Source organism: Bubalus kerabau, chromosome 15, assembly GCF_029407905.1.
Source record: "Bubalus kerabau isolate K-KA32 ecotype Philippines breed swamp buffalo chromosome 15, PCC_UOA_SB_1v2, whole genome shotgun sequence".
In the NCBI taxonomy this organism is placed as follows: domain Eukaryota; kingdom Metazoa; phylum Chordata; class Mammalia; order Artiodactyla; family Bovidae; genus Bubalus; species Bubalus kerabau.
In genome coordinates, this window is record NC_073638.1 from 17472564 (window position 1) to 17498973 (window position 26410).

Below are 26410 nucleotides of genomic sequence, written 5' to 3' on the forward strand. Positions count from 1 at the left end.
CTGGGCAACCTGCCACCTGTGTTCCCCTCTATTGGGAATGCTCTCCTCCCAAATATGTCCTGGCATTCTCCCTCACCGCTTTCAAGTCTTTTTGCTCAAATGCCATCTTCTCAGTGAGACCTACTTGGATCCTTCTGTTTAAAACTGCAAACTGCATCCCTCTTCTCTATTTTACTCTATAGCTCTAACTTATTTCTCACATATTATGTATGAATGAACAGTTCGGAAACGCGTAGAATACAATACTAGGTAGGTATTACATGTAGGTTCTACATATAAATTACTTTCCCTTTATTTGGCCAGTGGTTTGAGGTCTGAAGGGATAAAGCTTAGGGGTCTTACGGTATAGGATGTTCTGGTATACCTGATCAACCTCTTAGAGGTTATTTCAGTGCCAGGCCCTCTTGAGTAGAAATATTAATAGTTAACACGTTCGTGCGTGGATTCATTGATTCATGCACACAAATATTTCTTGGGTCCCTTCTATGCGCCAGTTCTCGAAGACAGCTATTACAAGCATTTCACTCCGGATAATGTCTTTTTCGTAACCTCCCCCCAGCACTCCGCGGCGGAAGACACATACTCCTGCCAGCAGAGGGCGTACCCCCCCGTCCTCGCTGCGAGATCTCTGCCCACGACGCTTTCAGGCTCCCACGCTAGCTCCCGAGCGCGGCCCCGCCCGCCGCGTCACGTGACGCGGCCGCCGAACCAGAGCGGCCGGTCCCAAACCGAGCTAAATTCGTTGCCAGTGGCCTCTGCGGGTGCCACCACAGGGGCTCATCTGAAGGAGTGGGGAGGCTCGTGAAGCCGATGCTTCCTCTTCCGATTTCGGGTCGGCTCCTGTTCCCTCTCACCTTTCGCCGCTGCCGTCTCCCTGAGTGTTTGCATGAGCTCTCTCGTACGGGGAGGCCCCGGTGACCATGTAGGGAGAGAAGAGCGAGGAAGCTCCGGGAGTGAGGGACGAGGTCAGCGCTGTGTGCACGCCGGAGCCCACCTTATTCACAGTGCGGGCCCGGGGCCCCCTCGGCCCAGGTGGGAAACTCGGGCCTGCAGTAGTGGCCTGGCACGGAGCGCCACGAAATCTCGCGCGGTCTCGCGAGAGTCTAAGTTGAAGGAACATGGCGACGTCTAATCTGTTAAAGGTAAGACCCTCAGTCCGGCTTGGATTTCTACTCCGGGAGCGGTGGGTTCAGCTCTTGGGGAATGGCTCGGTTCTGGTTCAGCGGCGAAATGGGGGAGTGTTCAGGGGTTGTCTACCGGAAGGGAAGACGGGGAGGCAGCCGCCGAGGAGTGGAACGCGGTTCTCCGGCCTTGGGGTCGAGAGGCCCTGGTGTCCCTGCTGCCGGTAGCTTGGTGGATGAAAGGCCCGGCCAAGGGCTGACGGCGGGCAGTGGTCTCAAGGGGCCAGCGCTGGCCCGGGACCCCGGAAGAAAGGCGATGCCGTGTCCTGACGGATCGGTCAGTTAGTGTCCTTAGGGTCTCAGTTTCTTCTGAAGCGCGAGTCTTGAGACGCATAAGAAAAAAAAAAGAAAATCCCAGAAAATGTTGCTAACAGGTTTTAATGACTTGGACCCCCACCGCCTCAGTTTCTCTTCTCATTCGATCTGCGCGGATTTCCAAGTCAGACGGCAGCGCCTGTAGCCCCACTCCCTCCCTTAACTGCAGGCTACACGTTCCCTTCTGTTCTTCCTTTCTTGAGTTCGTATTTTTACCTTTTTAACTTAGGAAACTGTTCCCCAACCCCATTACACCACACAACCAGATGACTACAGTGGAAGCACTGCCGTTGTTTTAGGGCTTAGGAAAGTTGCCTTATCAAAGACAACCGTTAAAGTTAGTTTTATGTATTTGGGATAGCAAGGGGGATCTAGGCCCAGAGAGGCAGATTCTCTACCATCAGTAACAAAGTTGAGAGGAGAAAGGAAGACATGACACTAGTTTCTTCTATGGTATGTTTGTAGTAGGCAATACTTTATACCTTAAAAGTATTACTGAAATGGGGGTAGTAGATGAACTACTTCTCCCTCAATTAGGCCTTCAGACAGTGTTGATAGAGAATAGAAAATATATTAAAACTTACTGTAACCTCACTCTTGTCTTCTTTAGACTACGGATACTAACTATATTAGTCTCTCTAATTTTACTAATTTTAGAGGCAGTATGTCTTCTTTTGGAGAAGGGAATGGCAACCCACTCCACTGTTCTTGCCTGGAGAATTCCATGGATAGAGGAGCCTGGTGGGCTGCAGTCCACGGGGTCGCGAAGAGTGACACGACTGAGCAACTAACACACACATATACACCGCCCCGCCCCGCCCCTCCTGCCCCGCCCCGCCCCGCCCCTCCTGCCCAACCCCGGGTCTTCTTTTAAAAGAGGGAGGGACCTAGAACTAGACCTAATTTCTGCTACTTAGAATTTCTGCTCCATGACTTTGGGCAAGTTTCTAAATCTCTCCGTTCCTGAGTTTCCTCATCAATATAATGAATTATCAATAGCACTTATTTCATAGGAACTTTGTGAAGATTGAGTTAGTATATATATAATCTTAAAACAGCGACTGGATCTTAACTGGTATGCAATACACATAAATTGCTACAGTTACCTCTGCTGTTTCTCTAAGAAAACAAGTTCATGGGAGTTGAGTAACTCACTACTTTTATAGCAGTATAGCAAAGTTCTAATATATTAATTCAGAAAGAAAACTTTAACTTGCAAAGACTCCTGTTAATGTATCCATGCATCTACATAACCAATAGTGTATGTTATTAATTGAAATGTGTTTAAGAAGTAATTGTGAATTTTTGACTTACTGATAACGTGGATATAAAGCAAAGTCTTTTTTCCTTCCAGATTTGTGTCTCAGAAAAGAGTGAGTCACTTTATTCTACTCCATACAAAGCTTTACAAAGCATTGTTTGGAGGAGATATAAGTCTGAAGCTCCTTCTTTCAATACTCTTAAATCGTTACCTTGTAGAGATTATCAATCTATATGTATAGCACACACCCACCTATAAACTGAAAAGGACACCTGAATGTATAGAAATAGGTGCTTAAGACTTAGGTTAAAAAGATCGTAATTCGAGCAGTTCTGTAACTCAAATAACTTTTATAAATAAAAGGAAAGTGATAATGTTTGGACAAAACTGGTAAAAGTCACAGTCTCTAGTGAATATGAAAAGATGACAGATACACTTGAAAATTTTCAATTATTTAATGAAATGTTGAAAAGGGGGAAAAAGAATTTCTCAATATTTTATGTAGTATGTGATTTTTAAATACATACAACTAACAATGGATATTATAAGTAGACATTTGATTCTTTTATCTGTATCACCAAAAGTTTCCTTATTCACATTGGTCAGAAAACTTTTTTTCTTTTTTTTCTCTCCTTATTGAAGTGTGTGTATGGAGGGAGGGATTGTCTTGTATTTATGCCTTTAGAAATAGTTAATGAAAAAGTAGGAAATTTGTTTTGGACAAATGGCAGGGAGACCCTTACCAGAATTCGTAGGGTCATTTGAATTAAAGTCTGGAGGAGGTTGAGGGGAAGGGATGGACTGGGAGTTTGGGATTAGCAGATGCAAACTATTGTATATATAGAAAATAGAACGTATAAACAACAAGGTGCTACTTACTATATACCACAAGGAACTATATTTAATATCCTGTGATAAACCACAGTGGAAAAGAACATTGAAAAGATTGTTTATATATATATATATATATATATAACTGAATCACTTTGCTGTACAGCAGAAATTAACACAGCGTTGTAAATCAACTGTACTTCAATTAAAATATAAATAGATGAATAAATAAATTCAAGTTTGGTAATACCTTGAATAGTCATAGATCTGGCTAGGGAATGGCCAAGTTAGCCTCATTTCCTTTTTTGACAGGTTTAGTAGGCTGGTTCACTAGACAGATGTCTTGGACATGGTGCAATTAGATTTCATCAGAGCATATTTGACAGAATTACCATGTCTTATGCGGTTCATGGGGTTGCAAAGAGTTGGACACGACTGAGCGACTGAACTGAACTGATGGTCAAAATTGAGAAGTGTGGCCTAGAAGAGAATACAGTTAGAATTTGACTATCAGGTAAACAGCCATATCTGAAGAATGATGAGTAATGTCATCAACCCTGAAGGGAGGCCTTTAGTGTTCTGCTGAAAAATAATGCCCTCTTCCTGTGTACCAGTAAGAAGTTAAGTTTATTGAATTTGTGAATGAAGAGTTTGGAGGGATAGCTAATATGTTATGAAAGATAACATGATTCAGAACTTTGTTATGAAACTTAAAAGTAAGAACCTAATGCAATAGAAACCACCTACTTTTTTCATATTGGAATTTGATTGTATTAATAATATATTCACTAAAGCAAGTAGACCTTTGCTGGATTTTAGAACTCTTTTGGATATACAAAGATGTTGTGTTGTACATTTTGACATATGCAATTACCAGTTGCTTATGGGCTTGCCTGGTGGCTCAGACGGTAAAGCATCTGTCTACAATGCAGGAGACCTGGGTTCGATCCCTGGGTCGGGAAGATTCCCTGGAGAAGGAAATGGCAACCCACAGTACTCTTGCCTAGGACATCCCATGGACAGAGGAGCCTGCTGTCCATAGGGTCGCAAAGAGTTGGACACAACTGAGTGACTTCACTTTTCTATGGGCTTGCCAGGTGGCTCAGTGGTAAAGAATCTACCTGCCAATGCAGAAGACACAAGTGCCTTGTGTTCAGTCCCTGCGTCAGGAAGATCCCCTGCAGGAGGAAATGGCAACCCACTCCAATATTATTGCCTGAACAATCCCATGGACAGAAGAGCCTGGTGGGCTACAGTCCATGTGGTCACAGAGTTGGAACTGACTAAAGCGACTGAGCATGCATCATGCATCTTACTCCGAATAGCCGTTCAAATATTTTTTGTTAAACCTAACCCTATTCAGTTCTTAGCACATTATCTAGCTATTTGAATGCCCTTAACATCCTTGGTCAATAACACAATGTTTTCTAGTTTCCCCTATGTTCTCCTCTTTTCCAAGGCACCTGCTCCATTGCCTCCTTCCGCTTGTTCTTATTCAGCTTATGTTTTCCCACCAGGACTTAGCAGCCAGTTCCCTGTTTTTTTGTTTCAGTCTTCTTTATCCTCACCTCTCTTGTGTTTTTCACCGACCTCCCTTCTCTCCTTTCCTAATATAATTATTTCTCGGGATTTAATCTCCATCGTTTCTCTATTTTTGTACCTTCCTCCCCACCCTCCCCACCCCCCCGGAAGTCTTAACTCCAATGATTTCACTGTTTTTATCTCTTAACTCTGATCTGAGAGCTAGGCCAAAGCACAGTGCTGACTGTATCAGTTTCCTGCTCATATACCTTTGATAGTTCAAATTCTTCAAGATCTTTCTAGTGAGGTCTTCTCCCTAATATCTCTCTCCTTCTCCTTCCCCTCTCTCCCCCTTCCTCCCAAATGTGCATGGGCTTGCAGGCACACACACATACACATACATTCCTTCCCTCCCTCCTTGCTGGTTTCTTTTTGGTTTATTATTGTACCAGAGTCTTCAAGACTTTTTATGTTTGCTGTTTCTTGTGTTAGGAATATCCACCGTGCCCCCCGGCCCCCCCGCCCCGCCCCACCACCAACCTGTTAAAATCCTATTTAAGTCATCAAGACTCAGCCCAGATAGCTCCTTTTTTCTGAGAGCTCTCCTTTGGAATTAGTTGTTGCCTACTCTGCATGACCATAGCACTGCATCAGTATCTTCGAGCATTTACGTTTTGCCTTTTATGTTAGTTACAGGATCTGTTTGTGTATCTTAACTCCCTTTGTGGATTGTAAGCACTGTTAGTGTAGGGACTTTATAATTTGTTGATGCTTTTAACCATTTAGTGTGGTGATTATTCATGCTTCATTTCAGTTCAGTTGCTCAGTTGTGTCTGACTCTTTGTGACTCCATGGACTGCAGCACGCCAGGCCTCCCTGTCCATCACCAACACCCGTAGTTTACTCAAACTCATTCCATTGAGTCAGCGATGCCATCCAACCATCTCATCCTCCTTCGTCCCCTTCTCCTCTCACCTTCAATCTTTCCCAGCCTCAGGGTCTTTTCAAATGAGTCAGCTCTTTGCATCAGGTGGCCATAGTATTGGAGTTTCAGCTTCAACATCAGTCCTTCCAATGAACATTCAGGACTGATTTCCTTTAGGATGGACTGGTTGAATCTCCTTGCAGTCCAAGGGACTCTCAAGAGTCTTTTCCAACACCATAGTTCAAAAACATCAATTCTTCGGTGCTCAGCTTTCTTTATGGTCCAACTCTCACATCCATACATGACCACTGGAAAAACCATAGCCTTGACTAGACAGACCTTTGTTGGCAAAGTAATGTCTCTGCTTTTTAATATGCTGTCTAGGTTGGTCATAACTTTCCTTCCAAGGAGTAAGCATCTTTTTATTTCATGGCTGCAGTGATTTTGGAGCCCAGAAAAATAAAGTCTTCCACTGTTTCCTCATCTATTTGCCAGGAAGTGATGGGACCAGATGTCATGATCTTAGTTTTCTGAATGTTAAACTTTAAGCCAACTTACTCATGGTAGGTGCTCCATAAATGAATGATAGTTGACTGAAAAGAGAAGTCCAGTGCAGTATCCATGCATTGTAGATGGCTCAGTAAATGAGCGTTGGTTGGTTAAAGGGAGGAATTTCTGGCTTTATTTCCTTCTAATTAGATCTAGAGAGAGGGGGAGAGAAAGGAGTAGAAGAGTAAAAGCAACGCACAAAACAGTCTAAACTTACAAGTGAAATGTGAAGCACTACTTTTTTCAGTGGAAACTTTTTTACTCTTTGAGAGGAAAGAAAATGGAAATACAAAGGAGTGGTTCAAAGTGCGTATAGAATTAATTTTTATTAAAATAATTTTATAGACTCATGTGCAAGGCACCAGGATATAAAGATAATGGAAAACAGCGTTCATGGTCTTAGGGAATTAACCAGATATTAAAGGTTTTAAGGCAAGAACTTTGGAAGTGTTACCATGTGTTGGATTGGTCTCTCATAGACAGAGGAGATCACTTCTGGTGTGATGATCAAGAAAAGTTTTATTTAGAAAGCATTGGAGCTGGATTGTGAAGAAAGGTAGACTTTTTGTTGGTGATGATCGGGGGAAACTGGTAGAACATGCTTGGCAGAGAATATGAGTGTGATACCCAGATTTGAATAATGTCAGTGAATGTGATTAAGATACACAACTGGAATTATTTTTTAATGTCTATTTAAACATAAACGAGAGCCTTATTTAGAACCTAACTTTTCATTGGGTTGATGGAAATTGCCCTTTTGAATGAGCATCTAAGGGGAATGTGATCGTTAGGGCCACTGTCCTTCACTCCAGTGGCCTGACCTAGAGACCTGGTTACATTTGACACTCACAGCTGAGGGAGAAAACCAATTCAGGGGTGCATATATTGGCCAACCAATTCAAGGGTGCATATATGGGCCAAGGGTAGGGGTGAGAGTGGGAATAGAAGACTAAATCGTATACTTGTTATATGTGATACTCACTATAAAAGTGTGAAAATCTTTCATGTTTTGTGAAAATGAGTGAGTGAGCAGTTACATAATCTGGAGGTGATATATTACTTAAAGCTACTCATGGGAAATGACAGTTTAAGATAAACTGTGAGAGATCCATTATTTATCAATGGATTAGAAGAGAGGAACTTTAGTTTGCAGTGAGATTTCAAGAGGACGTTAGGCATCCAGCTGGTGGACAGAGAAAAATGAGACAAAGACAGGTGTTTCTTATTAGGTATTTTGCAAGGGTCCTAGTGAACCTAGTTATATTATAGAAAGTCACGGCTCCTGCCTTGGTGTAGTGTATACAGTAAGTTGGTGCCTAATCAGTTCTGTTCACTGAAGTACTTGTCTGACTCTTTGTGACCCCATGGCCTGCAGCACTCCAGGCTTCCTTGTCCATCACCGTCTCTGGGAGTTTGCTCAGACTCATGTCCATTGAGTTAGTGATGCCATCCAAACCATCTCATGCTCTGTCATCCCCTTCTCCTGCCTTCAGTTTTTCCCAGCATCAGGGTCTTTTCCAATGAATCAGTTCTGTCTCTGCTTTTTAATATGCTGTCTAGGTTGGTCATAGCTTTTCTTCCAAGGAGCAAGCGTCTTTTTTTTTTTTTAATTTTATTTTTTTTTAAACTTTACATAATTGTATTAGTTTTGCCAAATATCAAAATGAATCCACCACAGGTATACATGTGTTCCCCATCCTGAACCCTCCTCCCTCCTCCCTCCCCATACCATCCCTCTGGGTCGTCCCAGTGCACCAGCCCCAAGCATCCAGTATCGTGCATCGAACCTGGACTGGCAACTCGTTTCATATGTGATATTTTACATGTTTCAATGCCATTCTCCCAAATCTTCCCACCCTCTCCCTCTCCCACAAAGTCCATAAGACTGTTCTATACATCAGTGTCTCTTTTGCTGTCTTGTACACAGGGTTATTGTTACCATCTTTCTAAATTCCATATATATGCGTTAGTATACTGTATTGGTGTTTTTCTTTCTGGCTTACTTCACTCTGTATAATAGGCTCCAGTTTCATCCACCTCATTAGAACTGATTCAAAGGTATTCTTTTTAATGGCTGAGTAATACTCCATTGTGTATATGTACCATAGCTTTCTTATCCATTCATCAGCTGATGGACATCTAGGTTGCTTCCATGTCCTGGCTATTATAAACAGTGCTGCGATGAACATGGGGGTACACGTGTCTCTTTCCCTTCTGGTTTCCTCAGTGTGTATGCCCAGCAGTGAGATTGCTGGATCATAAGGCAGTTCTATTTCCAGTTTTTTAAGGAATCTCCACACTGTTCTCCATAGTGGCTGTACGAGTTTGCATTCCCACCAACAGTGGAAGAGGGTTCCCTTTTCTCCATACCCTCTCCAGCATTTATTACTTGTAGACTTTTGGATCGCAGCCATTCTGACTGGTGTGAAATGGTACCTCACTGTGATTTTGATTTGCATTTCTCTGATAATGAGTGATGTTGAGCATCTTTTCATGTGTTTGTGAGCCATCTGTATGTCTTCTTTGGAGAAATGTCTATTTAGTTCTTTGGCCCATTTTTTGATTGGGTCATTTATTTTTCTGGAGTTGAGCTGTAGGAGTTGCTTGTATATTCTCGAGATTAGTTGTTTGTCAGTTGCTTCATTTGCTATTATCTTCTCCCATTCTGAAGGCTGTCTTTTCACCTTGCTAATAGTTTCCTTTGATGTGCAGAAGCTTTTAAGGTTAATTAGGTCCCATTTGTTTATTTTTGCTTTTATTTCCAATATTCTGGGAGGTGGGTCATAGAGGATCCTGCTGTGATGTATGTCAGAGAGTGTTTTGCCTATGGAGTTTTATAGTTTCTGGTCTTACATTTAGATCTTTAATCCATCTTGAGTTTATTTTTGTGTATGGTGTTAGAAAGTGTTCTAGTTTCATTCTTTTACAAGTGGTTGACCAGAGTTCCCAGCACCACTTGTTAAAGCGATTGTCTTTAATCCATTGTATATTCTTGCCTCCTTTGTCAAAGATAAGGTGTCCATATGTGCGTGGATTAATCTCTGGGCTTTCTATTTTGTTCCATTGATCGATATTTCTGTCTTTGTGCCAGTACCATACTGTCTTGATAACTGTGGCTTAGTAGTAGAGCCTGAAGTCAGGTAGGTTGATTCCTCCAGTTCCCTTCTTCTTTCTCAAGATCGCTTTGGCTATTCGAGGTTTTTTGTATTTCCATACAAATTGTGAAATTATTTGTTCTAGCTCTGTGAAGAAGACTGTTGGTAGCTTGATAGGGATTGCATTGAATCTATAGATTGCTTTGGGTAGTATACTCATTTTCACTATATTGATTCTTCCAATCCATGAACATGGTATATTTCTCCATCTGTTAGTGTCCTCTCTGATTTCTTTCACCAGTGTTTTATAGTTTTCTATATATAGGTCTTTAGTTTCTTTAGGTAGATATATTCCTAAGTATTTTATTCTTTCTGTTGCAATGGTGAATGGAATTGTTTCCTTAATTTCTCTTTCTGTTTTCTCATTATTAGTGTATAGGAATGCAAGGGATTTCTGTGTGTTGATTTTATATCCTGCAACTTTACTATAGTCATTGATTAGTTCTAGTAATTTTCTGGTGGAGTCTTTAGGGTTTTCTATGTAGAGGATCATGTCATCTGCAAACAGTGAGAGCTTTACTTCTTCTTTTCCAATTTGGATTCCTTTTATTTCTTTTTCTGCTCTGATTGCTGTGGCCAAAACTTACAAAACTATGTTGAATAGTAGTGGTGAAAGTGGGCACCCTTGTCTTGTTCCTGACTTTAGGGGAAATGCTTTCAATTTTTCACCATTGAGGATAATGTTTGCTGTGGGTTTGTCATATATAGCTTTGATTATGTTGAGGTATGTTCCTTCTATTCCTGCTTTCTGCAGAGTTTTGATCATAAATGGATGTTGAATTTTGTCAAAGGCTTTCTCTGCATCTATTGAGATAATCATATGGTTTTTATTTTTCAATTTGTTAATGTGGTGTATTACATTGATTGATTTGCGGATTTTGAAGAATCCTTGCATCCCTGGGATAAAGCCCACTTGGTCATGGTGTATGATCTTTTTAATGTGTTATTGGATTCTGATTGCTAGAATTTCATTAAGGATTTTTGCATCTATGTTCATCAGTGATACTGGCCTGTAGTTTTCTTTTTTTGTGGGATCTTTGTCAGGTTTTGGTATTAGGGTGATGGTGGCCTCATAGAATGAGTTTAGAAGTTTACCATCCTCTGCAATTGTCTGGAAGAGTTTGAGCAGGATAGGTGTTAGCTCTTCTCTAAATTTTTGGTAGAATTCAGCTGTGAAGCCGTCTGGACCTGGGCTTTTGTTTGCTGGAAGATTTTTGATTACAGTTTCAATTTCCGTGCTTGTGATGGGTCTGTTAAGATTTTCTATTTCTTCCTGGTCCAGTTTTGGAAAGTTGTACTTTTCTAAGAATTTGTCCATTTCTTCCACGTTGTCCATTTTATTGGCATATAATTGCTGATAGTAGTCTCTTATGATCCTTTGTATTTCTGTGTTGTCTGTTGTGATCTCTCCATTTTCATTTCTAATTTTATTGATTTGATTTTTCTCCCTTTGTTTCTTGATGAGTCTGGCTAATGGTTTGTCAGTTTTATTTATCTTTTCAAAATCCAGCTTTTGGTTTTGTTGATTTTTGCTATGATCTCTTTTGTTTCTTTTGCATTTATTTCTGCTCTAATTTTTAAGATTTCTTTCCTTCTACTAACCCTGGGGTTCTTCATTTCTTCCTTTTCTAGTTGCTTTAGGTGTAGAGTTAGGTTATTTATTTGACTTTTTTCTTGTTTCTTGAGGTGTGCCTGTATTGCTATGAACTTTCCCCTTAGGACTGCTTTTACAGTGTCCCACAGGTTTTGGGTTGTTGTGTTTTCATTTTCATTCGTTTCTATGCAAATTTTGATTTCTTTTTTGATTTCTTCTGTGATTTGTTGGTTATTCAGCAGCATGTTGTTCAGCCTCCATATGTTTGAATTTTTAATAGTTTTTGCAAGTGTCTTTTAATTTCACAACTGCAGTCACCATCTGCAGTGATTTTGGAGCCCAAGAAGATAAAATCTGTCCCTGTTTCCATCGTTTCTCCATCTATTTACCATGAAATGATGGGACTGGATGCCATGAGTTTAGTTTTCTGAATGTTGAGTTTTAAGCCAGCTTTTTTCAGTCTCCTCTTCCACTTTCATCAAGAGGCTCTTGATTTACTCTTCACTTTCTGCCACAAGGGTGGTGTCATCTGCATATCTGAAGTTATTTATATTTCTCCCAGCAATCTTGATTCCAGCTTGTGCTTCATCCAGGCCGACATTTCTCATGATGTACTCTACATATAAGTTAAATAAGCAGGGTGACGATATAAATTTGGAACCAATCCATTGTTCCATGTCTGGTTCTAACTGTTGCTTCTTGACCTGCATACAGAGTTCTCAGGAGGCGGGTATTCCCATTTCCTTAAGAATTTTCCACAGTTTGTTGTGTTCTACACAGTCAAAGGCTTTGGCGTAGTCAGAGTTCGAAAAAAACGTAGTCCACTGGAGAAGGGAATGGCAAACCACTTCAGTATTCTTGCCTTGAAAACCCCATGAACAGTATGAAAAGACAAAAAGATATAACACTGAAAAATGAACTCCCCAGGTCAATAGGTACCCAATATGCTACTGGAGAAGAGTGGAGAAATAATTCCAGAAAGACTGAAAGGACAGAGCCAAAGAGAAAACAGTGCCCAGTTGTGGTTGTGACTGGTGCCTGATAGGCTCTGAAAAGGAACAAGTTACAGCTCAGGTTAAAACATAGGTCATTATACTTGGAGTACATAAAGGTAATGTCAAGGATATTTGATCCGTACTGGGCTTGTTCATTCCACAAATACATTAGTATCTCCTCTCTGTTGGATACTATTTTAAGTGTCAGTAACACAGTAGTGAATATGATAGACAAGGTCCCCAGCTCTTTGGAGCTTATATTTCTAATGTGTAAATACTGACACTAAAGGAATAAGTAACACTTTATTTATTAAAGTGGTGGTTTTTATAGTAATGAGGTCTGTGAGGAAAACCCCTAATCAAGAGGGCTCAGAAGATGGTGCCACTATTTTGCTTCCTTATTTACAACAGAAAGTCATTTTTCCCGTAAATATAGCTTTCAGTTACGTTCTATTGAATTGTCTTTCCCTGCTATTTGATGACATTTCAGCCAGATCCCAGAGCTTTCTGGGTTTTTTTTTTCCCAAGTATTATTTAGAACCCTGTGCTTCCACTGTCGGTGGGGGTGGGGTGGGGGCTGGGTTTGACACCTGGTCAGAGAACTAAGATCCCATAAGACGAGTAATGTGGCCAAAAAAAAAGTACTGTTTAGTCTGAATTAAAATTTCATTCTCATAGCTAATCAAAGTAGCTGTTTTACTGGCTTTAGATCTTGACTCTGGATTTGCAGAAAGGAAAAGGGAAGGGCATTTTCCTTAGGTTGGCTTGAGAAGGCCTCTCTGAGGTGACACTGACCCAGAGACCTGAATGATCTGCTTTCTAGGCGAAGGGCTGAGGCGCGGTGGTGAGCGTGGCATATTTGAGTAACACCTTTAAAAGGGTGGTGTGGCTGGAGCATAGTGAGAATTGCCAGTATTCAAATACATACTGTAGTTTTGTGGTTCTTTTGGTTAATGGGGATTGCAAATGTGGTTTCAGATCACATAACTGAGAGCAATAGTGGCTTGTAGATGTTATGGGAACCCACACATTCAAATAGCTAGCCTCATGATTTACACAAAAGCCCTAAAATATACTGATTTGTTTCCTTTTGAAAGTTATTAGAAGGCCATCATTGGATATAATCCACATTCAATAAACTGGGAACTTTTTTTTTGGCCACACTGCGTGGCATGCAGGATCTTAGTTCCCTGACCTGGGATCGAATCCATTGCCTTTGACAGTGGAAGCAGCGAGTCCTAACCACTGGACCGCCAAGGAATTCTAAACTAGGACCTTCAAAGAGGGAACAAATACAAACATTAAACAACTAAGCTCCTTGTATTGTGGTAAAAATGTTACAGGCGTGAAAGAATACAGGTGACAAAAAATAATTGCTATCAGTTGTGTGAATGTTATTTCTTGCCTTGCTTACAACTTCTCCTTAACTTTTCTTATATTTTTGTCATCCATGAAGATGTAGCAAGAAGACCTATAGCAATAATAATTACATTCTTTGTTTCCTTCTAAATATGCAACGTTTGCATCATCATAAAATGTTGTGATATTGTTTACACAATTTGGTGAGGGTATGTATGTTTTGTCTTATATGTTGTATTAGGATTTTAGGACATTTTCAGGGCAAACTAATAGGTCAGTGTTTGTATTATTTTATTGGAAAGTAAGTGAGTAATTTAAAAATGACTCTGTTGGGACTTCCCTGGTGATCCAGTGACTAAGACTGTGCTCCCAGTACAGGGGGCTTGAATTCAGTCCCTGGTTAGGGAACTAAATCCCATATGCTGCAGCTAAGAGTTCGCATGCTACTACTAAGGAACCTGGATGCCACAACGAAGATGGAAGATCCTGTGTGCCGCCACTAAAAACCTGGCATAGCCAACTAGATTTTTGAAAAACTGACTCTGTTACTTTTAAAACATTTTGCAAGCCAGTGGGGTTTTCTGTTTTTCTTGTGTTTACTGAAGCATTCCTACTTCTTAGCATGATACAAATTTTATATTTGTGCATAAGCAGTTACACATCTCCTCTTTGTTGGGATTAAATAACATGGGATTGTAGTTGAACTCATTGCTTGAAAACTCAGTTGTGATTTTCAATGGGAGGTTTGCAGATTTTTAAAGCGATGATATATTCTAGACAGATCTATAAAGCATCTTTCATTTCTTATCTGTAACACCTCCACCCACTCCAGGGCACTACAAAAATTTATTTTTTCTCTAATTTATTTTCTAATGCTTGTTTGTTTGTTTGAAACAACCAACAGGGCTATAAATATGAGATTGTGGAACTTCATTGTCAATCTGTTTTAGAACTGATTATTCCACTATGCAGTGTTTTTCAGGTAAAGCTGAATGTATTTAATTTGAGTCTGGACAGCCAACATGCTGTATTAAGAGATCCTGATTCTTTGTACTGAGTTGAGCCAGGAAAGGGAGCTGAACCTTTGCTCACCTGTTTTTCTTTTCATCTTTATTTTAGTGTTTTTATTCTCTGTCTTCTAATTGTGAGAAACTTTACACTGATTTTTCCCCCCCCTTAGCCCTCAGGGAGAGATCTTAAGTAAAAAGAAGTTCAGTAGTAGATAAGCTTTTATCTTATTTAAAATAAAGAGGGGAGAACACAGGAAAAAAGAACATGAAGAATTATAACTTCAGCATTTGCTTTTATTGGACAACATCCAAAATGCATCGCCACTTACAAACCTTCCAACTCAAATGAGTTATTCTCCTGCCATTTCTTCTGTGATCAGTGATCCCACCAGCCATTCATTAAAGTCACAGACACTGTACTAGCAAGTGAATTACTTGAGAACCTTTCATTTATGTGTCCCGGTGACTAGCATAATTCTTCTTCTACAGTAGGCACTCAGATGTTTGTTGAATGAATTAAGTGTAATAATAAATGATAAAGAACCCCAATAAGTTCACATTCTTTTATTAGTAGTTATTTTTTCCTCCTTAAAATTAGTTGTTTGGGTTTTTAAAAATATAGGCATCATCAGAATTTGTGTAAAAAAAAATTTTTTTTGCCTCTAGAAGAAACCTAAAAGCCTTTTTTCTTTTTTTTGACTCCCCGTTTATGGGTCAAAAGAAATGTAAAAGATTTAAAGGGGAGCATAATGTGAAATTTTTCATTTCATTGGAAAAAAAATTTTAACTTTTTGGAAAATAGTGTCCTACTCCCCCACCAGGTTTAAAGAGAAAAATGTCTTTTATGTATTGATGCTTTCACCTTGTGACTTCTAGATAATTGCCAGTAAATTTTTATAATCATAGATTTTCTTTTCCCTTCAATTTATAAGCCTGATGAGATGAATCCAAGGGCTGAATCTGGCCCATAGTTTAGAAGTCCCACCAGTCCTCTTCCAGGAAGGATCCATTGAACGTTTAAGAATGTGACAGAACTACACTGCTTGGACTTGGCCCCTTGCTCTGCACTTCGTACTTGTAACCTGAGGGAAGTGATCTGACCCAATCTCAGGTTGCAGTGTATAGTTTTCTCACCTCTAAGTGTCACCTAACACACAGGGTAGTTGTAAAAATTAAATGAATTAATATTTGTAAGTATTCAGAATCGAACACATGATTAACAATCAGATATTTAAAGTAAAATGATCACAGTGATGGGAGTGATCTATATGGAAGTTAAATGATAGAGGGTAAAAATAGCTGAACTCATATTTTTTTCCACAGATCTTAAATGTTTGAGCTACCCATGGAAATGTAAAGGAGACTATTTGAAGGTAAAAGGAAATGCTCTTTTGTACGACATTTATCACAAATACAAGATTTATTGGCTTGTATAGCCACATGCCTTATATTTGTTTTTTTATTTATTTGGTTGTTCGAGGTCTTAGTTGTGGCATGTGGGATCTAGATCCCTGAGCAGGGATCAAGCCCAGGCCCCTGCAATTGGGAGTATGGGGTCTTGGCTACTGGACCACCAGGGAAATTTTTTTCATTACAGTTTCAAGCATCGTATGTACTCTTACCTTTTTCTGTTTTTCTAACTCAGTCTGGTGCCCCTTTTCTGATAATTCAGCTCCACTACAGTCTCCAACTCACTGATTCTACCTTATCGTTTAATGTCTTAAGTATGTGGGTTTATAGTTTGCACCAAGTTAGGAAACATTTTGGCCTTTATTTCTTCAAATATTCTCTGTACCCCAAGATTCTGGTTATATGTAGGTGAGGTCATTTGAGGTTCTCTCCTGCTCACTGATATTCTTTTCATTTTAAATTTTATTTATTTATTGAAGTATAGTTGGTTTACCATGTTGCTTTAGTTACAGGTGATTCAGTTATACACACACACATACTTTTTCAGATTCTTTTCCCTTATAGGTTACAAAATATTCAGTATAATTCCTTGTACTATAAAGTAGGTCCTTGTTGGTATCTGTTTTATTTATAGTAAGTATGTATATGTTAATCCCAGACTCCTAATTTATCCTCCCTGATACTTGTTTGAAAACATCTTTTGTTTCTGTGATGTTCACGCTTTCTACTATCTTCTTGTAAATGTGTGGAGTACGTGTATAATAGCTGGTTTAACATCACTGTCTACGGAAACTGTCATCCACGTCATTTCTGGATCAGGTTCTGTGGTTTGGTTTTTCTTCTGATCGTGGGTTTATATTTCCCTGCTTCTTGTCTGCTTGATATTTTTTTTTAACTTTTTTTTTTTTATCGGAGTAGGTGGCTCAGTGGTAAAGAATCGCCTGCCAGTGCAGGAGAAACAAGAGATGCAGGTTCAGTCCCTGAGTTGGGAAGATCCCCTGGAGGAAGAAATGGCAACCCACTCCAGTATTCTTGCCGGGACAATTGCATGGACAGAGGAGCCTGGTAGGCTACAGTCCATGCATAGCCAGTGAATGACGTGACAGTTACAGCAGCAAAGGGACTCAGCCATGCATATGCATGTATCCGTTCCCCCCAAACTCCCCTCCCATCCTGGCTGCCGAATAACATTGACCTGCTTAATTATTTTTGATTGGATTCCAGACATTGTGAGTTTTATGTTTTAGGAACTGGAGTTTTAAAATTTCCTTTAAATATTTTTAGGTTTGGCTATGACATAGTTAAGTTACTTGAAATCAGTTTGATCTTTCTAAAGCTTGCTTTTATTGATGAGTTTTGTTAGAGTGGGTCTGAACAACACTGAAGGTAGGGGTACGTTGGTATCATTATAGATGGAGTAGTTTTCTGAAGACTGCTAGATAGCTGGCATGTTAAGGAGTGTTTCCACTCTGGCTGGTGGAAATGTGACCTATTACTAGGTCTGTGTGGACTCTGGCGATTGTTCTGTTTCTTTCAAACAGTTGTTTCCCCAGACTCTGATAGTTTTCTCACTCACACGTATGGGTCAATATTTAATAGTCAGAGGCTTGAAGGGACTCCTCTGCATATCTCCAGAGCTCCCTGTCTGTACAGTTCCTTTTTTTGATACTCTGTGCCACACATTTTCATCACTTTGGCCTCCCCAAACTCTGAACTCTGTCTCCTAATCTTAGTAAAACCACCAGGCTATTTGGGTTCCCTCTGGTTACGCTCAGTCCTGAAAACTCTACTCATAGGTAGCATGCTTGGGCATTTGTAGGGCTCACCCCCGTTTGTGTACCTTTTCAGGAAATACTGTCCTGTACTGCCCTTTGGCTTTCCAGTCGTTTAGGCAGGAGGGGAAGTCTGGCACTTGTTATTGCATCCTAGTTGGAAGCATAGGTCTCTGTCTTTCATCATCTTGTCCTTTCTCTTCCCCTTACCTTCCCAGCCTAAGTTTTTTATTCAGTCATTATAATCACTCCCTGAAATACACTTTGACTCCTTTGCTCCTCTCTGTTTCACTGGCGAAAACCACACCCGGGTTCAATCCATCTCTTCACCTTTCAGTGCTAGCCTCTATGCAGTTGAATGTTGCAGGAGAAAAAGATCCACACCTGCTACTTTCACTTTAAATTCATAACCACAAACTATAATAGAGCCCAATCACACTACACTTCCATAGTCGTTTATTCTTCCATTTTCCTAGATGTCTATTTCATATCTTTCCTGTCAAACCTTTGGCACCTCCTCCATCTTTTGAATTGTGGTGCTGGAAAAGTCTTGAGAGTTCCTTGGACTGCAAGGAGATCAAAACTGTCAATCCTAAAGGAAACCAGCCCTGAATATTCATTTGGAAGGACTGTTGCTGAAGCTGAAGCTCCAGTACTTTGGCCACCTGCTGCAAAGAGCCAACTCATTGGAAAAGACCATGATGCTGGGAAAGATTGAAGGCAAAAGGCGAAGAGGGCGGCAGAGGATGAGATGGTTATATAGCATCACTGACTCAATGGACATGAATTTGAGCAAACTCAGGGAGATAGTAGAGGACAGAGGAGCCAGGCATGCTGCAGTCCATGGCATCACAAACAGTCAGACACAGCTTAGTGACTGAACAATAAAAAGTCGGTTTACAGAATACTACCCTCTTTATTTTCTTGCCACCTCTCTGTTGCTTTCTTTTTCCTTTCCTAGTTCTTACTCTTCTCCCAACTCTTAATATTAAGTACATAAGGACTCAGGCCTCGTTCTTTATATTTACTCCCTTTGTGATCTCATCCAGTAGCAACTTTTAAAAACTTTCTGTTTTTAAATGTACTCTTGATGACTTTCAAATTTTTCTTTGCTGGTCTGATCTTTCTTTTAAATTCTAGATTTACTTATTGAGCTGCCTAGTCAACATCTTCAAAAGACTGTTTGATAGACATGTCAAATGTAACTGTCTGAACTCCTGAGCTTTCCTTAAGCCTTTATATCTGCAGTCTTTTCCATTTCAGTTGATGGCAATGCCATATTTCTTGGACATGTCAAATCACAAAACTAAAACAGTTTACTAAAGAGTTTGATGTCCTTCAGTCAAAGGAAAATAATCAGTGGATTAGAGTTCCTAACAAGCAGTGGAGTACTCTTCCTGAAGGATTTTTATGGAGGAGCGAGTTTTATATGACGTTAGAAGAGGCAATACAGAAACAAGGCATGATTGACTAGGAGGTCAGGGATTTCATTTTGAAGTAAGCTGGTGCTATTTTTTTTAGATAAGGTTAGCTAGATAAAGCTGAGTTGAAGGATTGTGATTGGCATTATATTTTCTTGACTGTGAGATGTTTACCATATGTGCAGGCTGATTTAGGTTTAGATTTTAGATGTGGTCTGGGCCAATAGGGTGGCGTCCCATTTTGTGGGTCCAAGTATACAAATTTATCAGACAAAAACCTGAGTCATGCTTTCTTTCTTTCTCTCATCTCAGATACCTGCGGTCAGGAAATCTTGTTAGCACTGCCTTTAAAGCATACAAATCTAACTGCTGCTCCCTACCTCCACTGCTGCCACCCTGGTCTGTATCACTGGTATTTCTAACTTTGCCTCCTATACACAGCTGTAACACTAGCCTCTTATAATGTATTCTCAACATAGCAATCAGGAGATTTAAAAACATAAATCAATTCATGTCACTTCTTGCTCAGAATCTTTAATGGTTCCCCATCTCACTTACAATAGAAGCCAAACTTCTACAATGGCCTTCAAGACCCTATAAGATCCAGCTCTGTGTTGCTTCTCTGAACTCATCTACTCTGTCCTCTGTCCTTACTTTTCTCTACCTTGAATATATCAGACATGTTTCTACTGTGGGATCTTTGCAATGGTTGCTTTCTCTGCCTGGTAAATTCTTCTAGTTATCCCCCACTGGCTTCTTCATGACCCATCTGTGTGTTTGAGAAGAGTGCCTCTGAGGGAATTAGTTGTGTTGTAAGAAATGAAGGATAGAGGGACTGAGTTTTGGCAAATGTTGAAATCCTTTTGGTGTAAAAGAGCCAGTGGGTGAGAGAATCCTAGACTTAATAGCTATTCTGAGTATAATGAAAGAATTAAAGCAGAAGAGACTTGTAGCACATCAGTAAAGGTGAGGCAGCCCTTAGTTAAACATTGGAAACATTCATAAATCAGAGTTCGTAGTTTGAAGGTGTCTTTGCTTATTAATATCTTTCATAAATAGTAGGTTTGGCGTCTGATGCTTAGCTATGATTTAATGATGTGCTCTTCAGTTTGACAGAGAATAGGTCAAGGAACTACTTGAGCATCATTTTTGGAATCTACTATAAAAGCTTGATAGGAAAATTCAATTATTTAATTCCTCCTTTAACTGAGTATTAGAGGGAAATATTTCTGTAGTTAATCTTGTATGTTTCATCAAATAGGAGACTGTTTCCTGTCTTTTTGCTGATAAATTTTCCTGTCATTTTGCCATCGCTGATAGATTTCAGAGCCTAACCAGTGTTTATCTCAGATACCTGTTTAGTCTTTTCTACCTTTTTGATTTTTAATTGCAGAATTTGTACTGTGTTTCATTTTATAAGTTGCCAGAATTGCCTATGGAAATAGACTTAGTTGACATTATAAAATACTCTCTTTTTAAGAGGGTATTATGACACCACCCTTATGGCAGAAAGTGAAGAGGAACTAAAAAGCCTCTTGATGAAAGTGAAAGAGGAGAGTGAAAAAGTTGGCTTAAAGCTCAACATTCAGGAAACAAAGATCATGGCGTCTGGTCCCATCACTTCATGGCAAATAGATGGGGAAACAGTGGAAACAGTGTCAGACTTTATTTTTTGGGGCTCCAAAATCACTGCAGATGGTGACTGCAGCCATGAAATTAAAAGACGCTTACTCCTTGGAAGGAAAGTTATGACCAACCTAGATAGCATATTCAAAAGCAGAGACATTACTTTGCCAACAAAGGTCGGTCTAGTCAAGGCTATGGTTTTTCCTGTGGTCATGTATGGATGTGAGAGTTGGACTGTGAAGAAGGCTGAGTGTCAAAGAATTGATGCTTTTGAACTGTGGTGTTGGAGAAGACTCTTGAGAGTCCCTTGGACTGCAAGGAGATCCAACCAGTCCATTTTGAAGGAGATCAACCCTGGGATTTCTTTCGAAGGAATGATGCTAAAGCTGAAACTCCAGTACTTTGGCCACCTCATGCGAAGAGTTGACTCATTGGAAAAGACTCTGATGCTGGGAGGGATTGGGGGCAGGAGGAGAAGGGGATGACAGAGGATGAGATGGCTGGATGGCATCACTGACTCGATGGACGTGAGTCTGAGTGAACTCTGGGAGTTGGTGCTGGACAGGGAGGCCTGGCGTGCTGCGATTCATGGGGTTGCAAAGAGTCGGACATGACTGAGCGACTGAACTGAACTGAACTGATGAGTCTTCATGTCATAGTCAAGAAAAGATTTACATGTCCTTTCTGTGGTTCTTCCATATTTGTTTATTTGCCCACCCTTTCCTCAGAGGGAAGAGTAAATGAAAAAGATGGTTATAGGAAACTAGTAACAGGAAAAATGAAACCGGCCATAAAATTAGTACACAAAGTATATACCATAGGATCACAAACCTGACTGAATTTCTCATTAACCAGTACTAAGAAGAGCAAAGTTACCTACATGGTTCACTTAAGTCCATAAGGTAAAAGCAAAGTAGTTGTTTAGGGAAGCTAATCCCAGTACAATTTTTGAGTATCTCCCAGGTCTTTATAAGAAGATTGTTTTGTGATAAAAGTAGGTACCTGGGGTGAGACAGTACAGTTACTTTTAGGATCACCTGTGTAGATGTAAGAAGAAGTATCATTTGCTTTCACAAAAGTTAAATGTTAGTAGTTCTTAATCTTCTTGGGGTCATAGACTTTGTAACGTTTTTATGTAGTTTTATCATGAATTTGCTAAACATGTAAATTCTGAACTCAAGATATTTCTGATCCAGCAAATCTATAATAGGTTTTATAAATATTTGTGTAATTACCGCTCTACGTGATCCTGGTGTAGATTCTTGTTAGACCATATGTTTAAAAACTGCTTCTGAAATATAATTTCAGGGAGTTTGAACATTCCATTCAGTGCATGGATCTTATCTGACACAAGGGAGCAATATTCTAAACAAACATAGTAAAATCAGTAGTGAAATTCATAAGGGTGTTTGGGCTGCCATATTAGAAAATTAATGACTTTTGTTGAAATTTATTGATTAAACCAAGTCATATGGCCATCAGTTCAGTTCAGTTCAGTCGCTCAATCGTGTCCAACTCTTAGCGACCCCATGAATCACAGCATGCCAGGCCTCCCTGTCCATCACCAACTCCTGGAGTTCACTCAAACTCACGTCCATCGAGTCAGTGATGCCATCCAGCCATCTCATCCTCTGTCATCCCCTTCTCCTCCTGCCCCCAATCCCTCCCAGCATCAGAGTCTTTTCCAATGAGTCAACTCTTCGCATGAGGTGGCCAAAGTACTGGAGTTTCAGCTTTAGCATCATTCCCTCCAGAGAAATCCCAGGGCTGATCTCCTTCAAAATGGACTGGTTGGATCTCCTTGCAGTCCCAGGGACTCTCAAGAGTCTTCTCCAACACTACAGTTCAAAAGCATCAATTCTTCAGCGCTCAGCTTTCTTCACAGTCCCAACTCTCACATCCGTACATGACCACTGGAAAAACCATAGCCATAGTTAACTTGAAAATGAAAAGTATTCATGACTAACACGTATGGGGTGTCCCCCCCCCATTTTAATAATGAATTGATTTTTTCCCCTTAATATTGAACCACTTTCACATTACTGGAATAAACATGTATGATTATGAGGTATTATTTTTTTGATATGCCACTTAATTTACTAATATTTTTAAGAGTTTTGCATCTATATTTTTAAATTAGATTGGTCTAGAATTACCATTTCTTGTTCTTGCCTCACAGTTTGGTATCAAGGTTTTGTAAGCATTATAAAATGAGATGGGTATCTTTCTGTTTTTTTTTTTTTTCCTTCCTCAACTATCAGAGTTTATTTGGATTTTCAGTGTACTTTTTGTGAGGAGTTAGGGCACAGTCTCTAAACACAAAACACCCTCACTTCTGACACTAGCAGCAAATTTGGGAGAGTCCCGAAATACGGAGACTCAATAATTTGTTAGAGATATTCATAAATCTGTGAAAATACTCAGTAAGATCTTACTGAAAACTGCTCTGCTGATGATTATGGTTTATTAAGGGCCTTTTTCAGCTAAAGGAAGAAACATATAGGCTGGTGTCCAGGAGGGTCAAAAACAGAGCTTCCCTTGTCCTTGCTGGTGTCAGGTCTTCTCTCCTTCCCTCATTAAATGCAGGGCATACAAGTACTGCCAGCCAGAGAAGCTCACCCACACTTTGGTGTCCAAAATTTTTATTAAGGCTTCATCATGTAGGCATTGCTCATGTGGGTAATCTCAGTCTCCAGGTTGACCCCAAATTGCGATGACCCCAAAATCTCATTGTTGGTATTTCTGGATTGACCAGCTCCCACCCTAAAACTATATGGGTTTACCAGTCCCCTCTCTAAATCACATTGTTAGATTATCCAGTGTGACTCAAGGCCCCCAGGGACTCTCTTATCACAACATTCCCAGGACTCAGGGATACTGCTTACTAGAAGCCAAGGGCAAAGGCCAGACCTGCTCTTTGGAGAACGCCAAATTCTTCACTATACCCTTTCATGTAACCTTTTTTTTTTCTCTTATGGTGAGTTCTTCCTGTGATTCCTTGATACCAGATTAAGTTATAGGGATTCCATTATGGAAATCTGACTCTTTTAAATTTCTGTTTGTCTCTTATGAGATGAAAATAACACACTTCTGATTTAACTGCCCTTGAACTACTCTGTCCTTTTTTTTTTTTTTAGAATAAAGGTTCTCTTCAGTTTGAAGACAAATGGGATTTCATGCGTCCAATTGTTCTGAAGCTTTTACGCCAGGAATCTGTTACAAAACAGCAGTGGTTTGATCTGTTTTCGTAAGTAATCGGTTCATTCTAACTTTTTGCTAACATAAAGGAAATTTTGGTGGCTGTATTCAAACAGAATATTGGCTCCAGATTGAACTCTTTACCTGTTTGAAGTAATTACTGGTATTGAAAGTGAAAATGTTAGTCACTCAGTTGAGTTCAACTCTTTGTGAGCTGTGGACTGTATCCCACTGTCCATGGATTTCCCAGGCAAGGATACTGGAGTGGGTTGCCATTTCCTTCTCCCAGGATCTTCCCAACCCAAGGATCAAACCTGCATTTCCTGCCTTGCAGGCAGATTCTTTACTGTCTGAGCCACCAGGGAAGCCCATTACTGGTATTGGGGTACCACCAATCACTGAACCATTCCTACACTTCCCTGATAGCTCAGCTGGTAAAGAATCCACCTGCAGTGCAGGAGACCTGGTTCAATTCCTGGTTTGGGAGGATCCCCTGGAGAAGGGAAAGGCTACGCACTCCAGTATTCTGGCCTGCAGAATTCCATGGACTGTATAGTCCATGGGGTTGCGAAGAGTCAGACTTGACTAAGCAACTTTCATTCATTAATATTTCATTGTATTTATGAACCACAACTTCTTTATTCATTCATCTGTCAGTGGACACATCTAGGTTGCTTCTGTTTCCTGGCTAATGTAAAATAGTGCTGCTTTGAAGGTTGGGGTACATGTGTCTTTTTGAATTACTGTTTTCTCAGGGTATATACCCAGAGTGGGGTGGCTGGGTCATTTGGTGGTGGTTTTATTCCTAGTTTTTAAAGGAATCTCCATACTGTTTTTCATCATGGCTATATCAATTTATATTCCCACAAACAGTGTAAGAGCGTTTCCTTTTCTCCACATCCTCTCCAGCACTTATTCTTTGTAGATTTTTTTTTATGATGGCCATTCTGACTTATATGAGATAGTGCCTCATTGTAATTTAATTTGCATTTCTCTAATAATGAGAGATGTTGAGTATCTTTTCATCTATTTGTTGGCTCTCTGTGTGTCATCTTTGGAGAAATGTCTGTTTTGATCTTCCATCCATTTTTTTGATTAGGTTGTTTGTTTTTCTGATGTTGGCTATGCGAACTACTTGTATATTTTGGGGATTAAGCTTTTGACATTTGCTTCTTTTTTGATTATTTTCTCCCATTCTGAAGGTTGTCTTTTCATCTTGTTTAAAGTTTCCTTTGCTGTGCAAAAGCTTTTAAATTTAATTAGGTCCCATTTCTTTATTTTTGTTTTTATTTTCATTACTCTAGGAGTAATGGAAAGTAATGAAAAGTCAAAGAGGGTCTTGCTGGGGTTTATGTCAAAGAGTGTTTTGCCTGTATTTTCCTCTAAGAGTTTTATAGTTTCTGGCCTTACATTTAGGTCTTTAATCTATCTTGAGTTTATTTTTGTGTATGGTATTAAGAAGTGTTCTAATTTCATTCTTTTACTCATAGCTGTCCAGGTTTCCCAGCACTACTTATTGAAATGGTTGTCTTTTCTCCATTGCCCTCTTTGTCAAAGATAAGGTGTCCATAGATTTGTGGGTTTATCTCTGGGCTTTCTATCTTGTTCCATTGGTCTATATTTCTGTTTTTGTACCAGTACCATACTGTCTTGATTACTGCAGGTTTGTAGCATAGTCTGAAGTCAGGAAAGTTGACTTCTTCCAGTTTCATTTTTCTTTCTCGATTGCATTGGCTATTTGGGGTCTTTGGTATTTCCATACAAATTGTAAAGTTTTTTGTTCTAGTTCTGTGAAAAATGCCATTGGTAATTTGATAGGGATTGCACTGAATCTGTAGATTGCTTTAGGTAGTATAGTAATTTTCACAATATTGATTCATCCAATCCAACTTTGTATCCTCTTTTATTTGTTTCATCAGTGTTCTATAGTTTTCTACATACTGGTCTTTTGTGTCTTTAGATAGGTTTACTCCTAGGTATTTTATTTTTGTTTCAGTGGTGAGTGGGATTGTTCCCTCCATATCACTTTCTGATTTTTCACTGTTAGTGTGTAGGAATGCAAGGGATTTCTGTGTATTGATTTTGTAAGTTCTTTTTTGATTTTGTAAGAACTTTTGTAAGTTCACTGATGAGCTCCAGTAATTTTCTGAGGGTATCTTTAGGGTTTTCTATGTGTAATATCATGTCATCTGCAGACAGTGAGAGTTTTAGGACTTCTTTTCCATTCTTGATTCCTTTTATTTCTTTTTCTTCTCTGATTGCCATGGCTAGGACTTCCAAAACTGTG

General features: G+C 39.8%; 1 protein-coding gene across 5 annotated transcripts in view; it reads left to right on the forward strand.

Annotated features, from left to right (window-relative positions):
- The first annotated feature begins 673 nt into the window (after positions 1–673).
- CUL5 (cullin 5) overlaps positions 674–26410 on the forward strand; it is a 130138-nt gene continuing 104401 nt past the window's right edge. Inside the window, exons 1-3 of one of the 5 annotated variants that reach the window (XM_055547793.1) lie at positions 674–1142; positions 16020–16069; positions 24063–24172. In XM_055547793.1, coding sequence (XP_055403768.1) covers positions 24102–24172 — 71 coding nt within the window. In that variant the 5' untranslated portion in view covers positions 674–1142; positions 16020–16069; positions 24063–24101. Of the gene's footprint in view, positions 1143–16019; positions 16070–24062; positions 24173–26410 lie in introns of those variants that run through there. The other 4 variants (XM_055547792.1, XM_055547791.1, XM_055547794.1 and 1 more) reach the window with 4 other exon arrangements.